At 43.1% G+C, this 11,013-nt stretch overlaps 1 protein-coding gene across 1 annotated transcript; it reads left to right on the forward strand.

Annotated features, from left to right (window-relative positions):
* Positions 1-7,093: 7,093 nt before the first annotated feature.
* Positions 7,094-10,390, forward strand: LOC123444023 (50S ribosomal protein L12-1, chloroplastic). The gene is made up of 2 exons (XM_045120619.1): positions 7,094-7,746; positions 10,097-10,390. Exon 1 carries the CDS (start codon positions 7,210-7,212, stop codon positions 7,738-7,740), a length of 531 nt encoding a protein of 176 aa, XP_044976554.1. The 5' UTR covers positions 7,094-7,209; the 3' UTR covers positions 7,741-7,746; positions 10,097-10,390.
* Positions 10,391-11,013: the final 623 nt, after the last annotated feature.

Raw genomic sequence — 11,013 nt, forward strand, 5'->3', positions numbered from 1 at the left:
TCAAAACGCTTGATAGGACTTTCACAAAGCACATACCTTGATAAAGTTTTGAAGAGGTTCAAAATGGAACAGTCCAAGAAAGGGTTCTTGCCAGTTTTACAAGGTACGAAATTGAGTAAGACTCAGTGCCCAGCAACTGATGAAGATAGAGAGCATATGCGCTCCGTCCCCTATGCTTCAGCCATAGGTTCTATCATGTATGCAATGTTGTGCACTAGACCGGATGTTAGCCTGGCCATAAGTATGGCGGGTAGGTTCCAGAGTAATCCAGGAGTGGATCACTGGACAGCGGTCAAGAATATCCTGAAGTACCTGAAAAGGACTAAGGAGATGTTTCTCGTGTATGGAGGTGACGAAGAGCTCGCCGTAAAAGGTTACGTCGATGCAAGCTTTGACACAGATCCGGACGACTCTAAGTCGCAAACCGGATACGTATTTATTCTTAATGGGGGTGCGGTAAGCTGGTGCAGTTCCAAGCAAAGCGTCGTAGCAGATTCTACATGTGAAGCGGAATACATGGCTGCCTCGGAAGCGGCTAAGGAGGGTGTCTGGATGAAGCAGTTCATGACGGATCTTGGAGTGGTGCCAAGCGCACTGAATCCAATAACCTTGTTCTGTGACAACACGGGTGCCATTGCCTTAGCAAAGGAACCACGGTTTCACAAGAAGACCAGACACATCAAACGACGCTTCAACCTCATCCGCGACTACGTCGAGGGAGAGGACGTAAATATATGCAAAGTGCACATGGATCTGAATGTAGCAGACCCGCTGACTAAACCTCTTCCACGGCCAAAGCATGATCAACACCAGAACTGTATGGGTGTTAGATTTATTACAATGTAATTCGCATGATGATGTGAGGGCTAGATTATTGACTCTAGTGCAAGTGGGAGACTGTTGGAATTATGCCCTAGAGGCAATAATAAATATAGTTACTATTATAATTCCTGTATCAAGATAATCGTTTATTATCCATGCTATAATTGTATTGAATGAAGCCTCATTTACATGTGTGGATACATAGACAAAACACCGTCCCTAGCAAGCCTCTAGTTGGCTAGCCAGTTGATCAAAGATAGTCAGTGTCTTCTGATTATGAACAAAGTGTTGTTGCCTGATAACTGGATCACGTCATTAGGAGAATCACGTGATGGACTAGACCCAAACTAATAGACGTAGCATGTTGATCGTGTCATTTTGTTGCTACTGTTTTCTGCGTGTCAAGTATTTATTCCTATGACCATGAGATCATATAACTCACTGACACCGGAGGAATGCTTTGTGTGTATCAAACGTCGCAACGTAACTGGGTGACTATAAAGATGCTCTACAGGTATCTCCGAAGGTGTTAGTTGAGTTAGTATGGATCAAGACTGGGATTTGTCACTCCGTGTAATACAACATCACACACAAGCCTTGCAAGCAATGTAACTTAGTGTAAGTTGCGGGATCTTGTATTATGGAACGAGTAAAGAGACTTGTCGGTAAACGAGATTGAAATAGGTATACGGATACTGACGATCGAATCTCGGGCAAGTAACATACCGAAGGACAAAGGGAATGACATACGGGATTATATGAATCCTTGGCACTCAGGTTCAAACGATAAGATCTTCGTAGAATATGTAGGATCCAATATGGGCATCCAGGTCCCGCTATTGGATATTGACCGAGGAGTCTCTCGGGTCATGTCTACATAGTTCTCGAACCCGCAGGGTCTGCACACTTAAGGTTCGACGTTGTTTTATGCGTATTTGAGTTATATGGTTGGTTACCGAATGTTGTTCGGAGTCCCGGATGAGATCACGGACGTCACGAGGGTTTCCGGAATGGTCCGGAAACGAAGATTGATATATAGGATGACCTCATTTGATTACCGGAAGGTTTTCGGAGTTACCGGGAATGACTAATGGGTTCTGGGAGTTCACCCGGGGGGCAACCCACCCTGGGGAAGCCCATAGGCCTTGAGGGTGGCACACCAGCCCTTAGTGGGCTGGTGGGACAGCCCAAGAGGGCCCTATGCGCCTAGAGAAGAAAATCAAGGAGAAAAAAAAAAGAGGAGGTGGGAAGGGAAGGAAGGACTCCCTCCCACCAAACCAAGTCCAACTCGGTTTGGGGGGGGGGGAACCTTCCCCCTTGGACTCGGCCGACCCCCTTGGGGCTCCTTGAGCCCCAAGGCAAGGTCCCCTCCCTCCCACCTATATATACGGAGGTTTTAGGGCTGATTTGAGACGACTTTTCCACGGCAGCCCGACCACATACCTCCACGGTTTTTCCTCTAGATCGCGTTTCTGCGGAGCTCGGGCGGAGCCCTGCTGAGACAAGGTCATCACCAACCTCCGGAGCGCCGTCACGCTGCCGGAGAACTCTTCTACCTCTCTGTCTCTCTTGCTGGATCAAGAAGGCCGAGATCATCGTCGAGCTGTACGTGTGCTGAACGCGGAGGTGTCGTCCGTTCGGTACTAGATCGTGGGACTGATCGCGGGATTGTTCGCGGGGCGGATCGAGGGACATGAGGACGTTCCACTACATCAACCGCGTTCACTAACGCTTCTGTTGTACGGTCTACAAGGGTACGTAGATCACTCATCCCCTCTCGTAGATGGACATCACCATGATAGGTCTTCGTGCGCGTAGGAAATTTTTTGTTTCCCATGCGACGTTCCCCAACACAACGCTACTCAGAATGCAGTGAAGAAAAATCACTACTATCTTCATGAGGTGTTTGATCGTACCTGTGACACCTTGGCTCATCTGAAGACTCAACAGGAACTTGATGAATTGGAGTTCACTCAGGACTTTGACTGTTCGTGGCCTCCCAAGAAGAAATTCAAGCCAATTCCAGTTCCTGACCTTGAGGACAGTTCTTTTTCTTCATTCCGCACTGTAGAGTCTGATGAATAACCAGAAGACACTGCTACTGGACCAAGGAAGAAGCCCGTCCCCAAGAATCCTCATGCCTCTTCATCAGCCAAGAAGTGAAAGTCTTCATGGGGCGTTAGTCCTCAGTTTTGTCCCTTTTCGTCACTTGATGACAAAGGGGGAGAAATCTGAGTTAGTATTCACGCGGGATATATTTTGGGGCCTATGAACTTTATTAAGTTACAAACTCTTGGTTCTTCTGAAGTGTTTTATGTAATGAGTTGTAACTTAATCCCGATGGTACTCTGACGCTTTTGAACATTTTTCTTCGCATGCTTATTCCTCAAAATATTAATGCACGCATGCTGAAATTCGTCAGATACCATTTCTCATCATCCATTCTCAAATTCCTCATTTTATATGTCAAATGTATGCATGATTTACAAGATACAGGGGGAGATCTCCATGATATAAATCATCAATGTGCATCTGTTGTGAAAAGCAATTTCCTTAAAATATGCACATCTTCAGGGGGAGTCTCTCAGTATCTTGATTTCAAATTCCTCAAATTGAGTATTTACACTTCATATTTTTATCCCCGTTGAAAACTTAACCTAATTGTCATCAACCACCAAAAAGGGGGAGATTGTAAGTGCATCTAGTGCCCTTAGTCATTTTGGTGGTTTGAAGACTTATAGATTAAGTGTCTAATGTGTTTATAAATGTACACAGGCTCTATAAGTCGTTGAGGAGTTTGAGTTATACGATGAATATCGACCCCTAAAAATGTACATCTTCGGCTGAAGAAATTGGTCTTATGCTGAAGATTTGGATCGCGAAGAAATTGCGATGAAATTGATATTCCTCATGAAGATACTGAAGATGAGGAACTCGGTATGTCCTGAAGAAAATCAGTCCGAAGACTTTGAAGCGTAAAGATTTATTCTTTCTGTTTCATTTTCTTCACTCTTAAGTCATAGGAACACCGTATTGTTAAAGGGGGTCTAGGTAACACTACGGAATGAATTTCCTCATGATACTCAACCCAAGCCTAATCCTAATCCTACAAACCCTCAAGTGAGGAATATGAGAGACATGAGGACTGTCAAAGTTGAGAGTCCTGACCGTTGTCGCGATTTGCGCCACCTCACCGATCTTATCCACACCAACGGTCATAATATTTAAGGGCATTTATGTCAAATCATGTCGGGATGCTCCCACGCTATAAATAGCCGCGCCACAACCATTAGTTGGTTAGCTGCACCGCGAGAAACTCACACTTTTCATTTAGAGCAACCCAAATTCCTCAGAGTCTTCGAGAGTAAATCATCACTGAGGAAATACCCCAAACACCAAACCACAAACCAAAAACCAAGTGATTGAGCATCACTGATGAATTTGTTCCTGTGTGGGACTGAAGCCTTTTACCTTTGAGGACTGTGCATCCTCCAGACGGTTAGGCGTCATGGTCTAGAGCAATCCAGCAGTCAATTGTGGATCGCCGGGTGACCGAGTTTGTGAGGGTTTGGAAGTCTGCCCTGAAGACTTATCACGAGTGTTGAGCGAGGATTGTGTGTCCTTAGCTCAAGGAGAATACGATAGGGACTGTGTGTCCTTTGGTTTCAATACCAAGTCGTTCCAAACCAGACGTACAACTGTCACAGCAGTTGGAACTGGGTCATCAACAATTGTCTTCACTGTGATACGGGTTCTATTTCTTCAACTCTTTCAATTCCTCAATATTGTATGTTGAAGACTTCCATTGTCTCTGTTTGAAGAATTTGATGAAGACTTTCTCTAAACTTCCTCAACCCAAATTCTTCACACCCATTAGTCCTCACCTGCTTACTCTGTGCCTGCATACTATGCAAGCTGTTTTTCATAATCCTCATCAAGAAAACTCTTGTTGTAGTCTTTGCACCTCTGGTCCTTTGTTGTTTCCGCTGCAAGTTATTCATCAGTGAGGAATTTTCTCAAAAGGAATTTCCTCAGCCATGAAATTATAAAATTCGCCTATTCACCCCCCCCCCTCTAGTCGATATAACGCACTTTCAGTTAGTGCAAGAGACAATGTATGTTGTCATGAATTATCAAAATCACCAAGGGAGCATATGTGCTTTCAAAGAGGCCCTCCATGGTCGATCCCCCTCCAGCAGGGTGCCGGAACGGAGCTCCAGATGGGATCACTATGGAATAGAGGCTTGCGGTGGCAGAAAAAGTGTTTCGCGATATTTTAGGGTTTTTGGAATATATGTGAATTTATAGGTCAAAGAACGAAGGGGAGGGGGCACGAGGGAGGTACAAGCCATCAGGGCGCGCTGACCCCTCATGGTCGCGCCCTGTTGGCTTGTGCCTCCCTCATGCGACCTCTGGTCTTCTCCCGAGGCTTCCAGGTTTCCTTTTGGTCCAGAAAAAACATAAAAAAGTTTCGGAGCAATTGGATTTCGTTTGGTACTGTAAATCTGAAAAGTAAAAAAACACACAGAAAACAACAAGTGGCACTAGGCACTGGGTCAATAGGTTAGTGCTTAAAAATAAGATAAATTGGTAAATTATTACGCAAAAGGTATCCTAGAATGATAATATAATAGCATGGAACAATAAAAAATTATAGATACATTGCAGACATATCAAGTACCCTCGGTACGGTAGCGGGCGTGACTGGAAGTACCAGATCGGTGGTTGCACAAAGAGTTTACCCACGTTCAAGCCTTCGAAAGGAGCAATACTCTACATCATGCTTTGTGTTTGTATTCATGGTGGAATACCTCGTGTGAGGGAGTGCGATGGGGATGATGTCTTGGCTACTGAGAGTAGTTCTACGAAAGTAGATGGAAATGACCGGCCCACTTTGTATAGGCGATGGGGCTAGGGTTTTCTCTACGAGGTAAGTTTGTTTGTGTAAGTTTAGTCTTCTGTTATTTTTTCATTGGTCTTTCGCGTGTAACTTTTGATTTGTGTTTATTTTATTTTGTTCGATCTGTTGTACCTGGTTGAAGGCCTCACAATCAATTGAGGTCTAAAATTAAAATTTAGTCCGATTTTGATCAGATCAACAATTTCTCAAACCCTTTCATTTAATCTTTTTATACAATACACTATGCTTCCTAAGTTTTATATCTTCACCACTAACTGAGGCTTCAGTTTAGATATTGGTCACCTGATTTTGACCGGGTCAACTATTTCTCAACAAGCTGTCATATTTAATTATTTTAATTCTCTATACACTATATGACTAATCTTCCTAGAACTGGAGGTCTCCAATTGGAATTTGGTCATCTTATTTTGACCGGGTCAATAATTTCTCAAACCCTTTCATTTAATTTTTTATACAATACACTATACTTCCTAAATCTTCACAATTAATTGAGGCTTCAATTTAAACTTGGGTCACTTGATTTTGACCGGAACAACAATTTCTCAAGGAGCTCCCATATTTAATTATTTTAATTCTCAATGCTCCCTAATTTTAAAGTTTTTTCATTCTATTTGGGTATTCAATTTTGGATTGGGTTTTTGATTTTGATCGGGCCACCGATTTTTTAAATCAACCACCAACAATTGTCCTATAAGAACATATCAACCCCTCGCAGACTCCTATCACACATAAAAATGTGTCATCATATGGTACTATAGTACAAATATAGTACATGCAACCAACGATGAAAAATATTTTCACATAAATATGGGTTGATTAGCGGATAACATAAAATCACACCGCGAAAACCCACCATATAACTATATTATAAATAAACGTAAAACACACTCCATCGTATCCCTCACCGGCCAAACTAAATACTCCATCAGTTTCAAAATATAAGGGTTATTAGTTTTTCTAAAAGTCAAATTTCTTTAGTTCTGACCAAGTTCAAAGTCAAAAATATCGACATCCATAATATTTAACAAAAAATATAAAAATTTATTTCATGATGAATCTAATGACAGCGATTTGATATTATGATTCTAATATATTTTTCTATAAATTTAGTCAAACTTAAAGAGGTTTGAATTTTTAAAAAGTAATACATCATATATTTTAAAACATAGAATGAGTAAAAAAAAATTAGGAATCTCAATAAATTCAACGACACAGCAAAACGCAGCCAACCCTTGTAGTAAGAGAAACTATAGAAGCGCAATGAGGAAATAAACAATAATCCCATTTGCTTTGCTCATCCAGCGTTGCGATTGCTAAGTAGAAGTCGAGCCATTAGCCACTCACCAAGCTGATTATATAGATACCACCGTCCCTCTATCCCCTCACCTCATCTTATCCCCCTCCATCCCCGCTTCCTCCTCCTCTTCCTCCCGCTCACTCTCGAACCGAAGCCTCAAGAGCTCCCAATGGCTTCCACCACGTTCTCCTCCGCCTTCTCCATCCTCTCGCTCCCCTCCTCCTCACCGTCCCCCTCCGCCTCGGCCCCCAGGACCCTCCCCGTCGCCAACCGCCGCCGCCGCGCCGTCGCCGTCGCCTCCACCGCCACGGAGTCCCCGAAGGTCCTTGAGCTCGGCGACGCCATTGCCGGGCTCACCCTTGAGGAGGCTCGCAACCTTGTCGACCATCTTCAAGAACGTCTTGGCGTCTCTGCCGCCTCCTTCGCTCCCGCCGCCGCGGTCGCGGCTCCCGCCGCCGCCGCGGCTGAGGAGGCACCGGTCGAGAAGACGGAGTTCGACGTGGTCATCGAGGAGGTGCCCAGCAGCGCGCGTATCGCAACCATCAAGGTTGTGCGCGCACTGACCAACCTGGCGCTGAAGGAGGCCAAGGATCTTATCGAGGGGCTCCCAAAGAAGCTCAAGGAGGCCGTGAGCAAGGACGAGGCCGAGGAGGCCAAGAAGCAGCTCGAGGGAGTCGGCGCTAAGGTGTCCATAGCGTGAGACTAGGTATACTAGGCTCCTTTTTTTCCAGTACATTTAATGTTTCATATCAATCTTTTGTATTCCTCTTGTAACCGCCGTGAACTGTTGTTTCATATGAGATTAGTGCGCGTGTGGAATTATTAGTTCATATTCGTGTGTTGTATTCAATCTCGTATAATTACTGGATGTTGAATTCTTTAGATTCCTAATTGGTACTGTTGGTTTTGGATGATACTGTCATGTTTTAAGAGATTGTGCATTGCCAGTTTAAGAGTTTGTATTGGAGCAATAGAGCGGCATATCTCTCGTTTTGAGTTTTGAGTCTGTAATAGCTCTAGTTTATAATTGCCCATCAGATAATCTCTCAGATTTGTTATCAAGGATCGGAAGTATCTCCCGACAAAAAGAAGAATCAGAAATAGTTCATACTACATGACACTGTATCTAGTCAAGGTCGATTCGGACTATAACTTCCGCGTGGGATGTTACTAATCATGACATTACATTACATTGTTCAACAATGCTACATAATATTGTGCTACATTGTTCAAGAATGCTACATGACATTTATCTCTCCAGGGTCTTACAGAATAGACAGTAATGTGAAAGTATTCCCTTTTTTCCCCACACGGAGCAATGCGTGTTTATGTTTATACTGTATCCACACCTAATAACATGTACGGTTAGTATGTATAATGAATTATTGATAGGTGTGCTGTTAAGCATATCTCTCATCACAGAAAAATACTGTACCGATTTATCTAACCTTGATTTGCCTACTGTTCTGGAGAACTTCAGGCTTCAACACTAGGGATGACACCCGCAGGATATGGGTACGGGTGGAGCCTTCCCATACCCTTACCCGCCCCGTCTGATACAATTTTTTCCTATACCTGATACCCGACAGGGTAGACGGGTACCCGCGGATAAAATTATCCATATTTGCAAACATCAATTTAAACAACTTATAGTTATAAAATGCATTGTATCGTATATTTTACAAAGATAGATTATAACTACAACACATACTTATAAAATAACATCATATAGTCATAAACAACAACACATAGGCATACACTTTCAATTCATAAATTATTGACATAGTGTAGATTGTAGAGATAATTTTGAGTTTATATAGATTTTATATGGGTACATGGGTATATGAGTAAGGGTTATATGATCCCATACCCGTACCCTCTCTACCCGATGGGTTTTAGATTTTCCTATTTATATACCCATGGGTAAGTTTTTGTCCCATACCCTTACCCTAATAGGGTTTTTACCCGCAGGGTACGTGGGTAATGGGTACCCATTGCCATCCAACACTGGATTGATGCCTCTCCACATACTAAAACATCTTCCTGATATGTTTTTCTTATTTTGAACAAGGAACCTAGTTATTTTTGTATTTCCACTGAGAAATTCTGACGTGGCTAGACCTTCCCAATATTGAAGTATAATGCTGAATAAGCGAACAATTTAAAATTTATGCTTTTTAGGATGTACCTTTTCTGTCAGCTTAGCAGCGTGTAGAAGTTGTTTGTCTAAATTATCTTTCAGGTGGTATGTATTTAAGGGGTTGTTTGGTTCCCAGCCTAAGGTTGCCACGTTCATGCCACAATACCTTAGGCATGTGTTTGGTTCATTGTCACATTTGTGGCTTGCCATACTTTTTAGTTATATGATGCACATGTAATACACTTAATTTTTTGCCAAATCTTGCCACACTTGTGGTGTCCATTTTGTTAGCCACACTTTTTATGGCAGCCACACTTTGCCTAAGGTTAGTTATAGCAAAGTTAGTCATGAACCAAACAGACCCTAAGTATCATCAGAACCAAGATAAGCATCTGTGAGTAAACGTATCTGGCTAATGGATATGGTATACTAATCGATTCTTCCCATGGTGTAATGTCGCTAAATCTTGGCGTAGTTTGTCCAAAAATATTGTTAAATAGATGTAACATTCAGAGCTTGTGCACACACTGGGATCTCGGTACTTATTTTTTAGGAAAAACAGGCCGGAAACCGCACAAACAACGAAGTCTTGGATCTCAGTACATTATGCAGGTTGATGGCTCGTGTCAGTTTTAGTTCCCCATTTCTATACTTACGCTACGTGTAATTTGCCTTGAGACGAAAATTCATACAGTGTTTCCTTCATTATTACTCCCTCCGTTCCTAAATATAAGTCTTTTAAGATATTTCACTAAGAGTCTACATACGGAACAAAATGAGTGAATCTACACTATAAAATATGTCTATATACATTCGTATGTAGTCCACTAATAAAATTTCTTTAAAGACTTATATTTAGGAACGGAGGAAGTATATGGTATTTTTATTTTGATATCCTTTATCTCCCTCTCTGCAGAACAATGTGAGTTTGGGTATTTGAAGAACACGGACTCTCCAGATGCAGATCTATGCGTGTCGCTGAAACTGGGAAGTTCTCTGAAAATATTGTGTGTGTGTGTGTGTGTGTCTAGAGTATTTTGTTTTCCCCCGTGATTTGAATCTATCGAAGCAGTTGAAAGTTGTTTTGTATTTCTGAATATATAGTTCTGCTTTCCAAAGTGTAATCGGGTGATGCTGTTGGCAACCTTGATGTTATTACCCGTCCACAAGGATCAAGTAGGCCAACGGAAAGAGTTTCACTTTCGCATCAGCCATATTTTTGACCGGAGAAACCTTGCAAACAAAGTGCATCCCATATTACATCACTACTAACCTGGATTTGAGACTGACTTGACGAATGAAGTGTGTATCCATGGTAGGGAAAGACAAATGCTCCAGCAAAAACAATCTGTGGTTGGTGGAGTCTGTTGAACATGTTTGTACATGTTTGTATGTACGTAGGTCCGGATTTGTACGTCCTAGCTGTAGTGTCTCTTTTCCTTCTGTATTTACTTATTTCTTAGGAGACAAGACACCGGTTGCACCCCTTGTACCTATATATGTGCTTGTTGCACGATCAATCAAATCATCGATGCACACAATCTCTTCTCTCCAAACTAACATGGTATCATTCACCGTATCGATCCTCTCCTAAAGCTTTCGCAACCCTAGCTGTCGTCCCGGACCGCCGCCGCCGCTGCCATTTGCAGCCGTCGTCGCCGCCCCGCGCCACCGCCACCACCTCTCCATGCCGCTGCCCGCGCCATCCTCCTGCCACCGCCCCGGGCCGCCATCGCCGCTTCCATCTACAGTCGCCGTCGTCGCCGCCCCGCGTCACCGCAACCACCCTCTCCCGACGCTGCCACTTCCCCTCACGCAACCGCACCACCCTAC

The sequence above is a fragment of the Hordeum vulgare genome, chromosome 3H, assembly GCF_904849725.1.
Source record: "Hordeum vulgare subsp. vulgare chromosome 3H, MorexV3_pseudomolecules_assembly, whole genome shotgun sequence".
NCBI lineage: Eukaryota > Viridiplantae > Streptophyta > Magnoliopsida > Poales > Poaceae > Hordeum > Hordeum vulgare.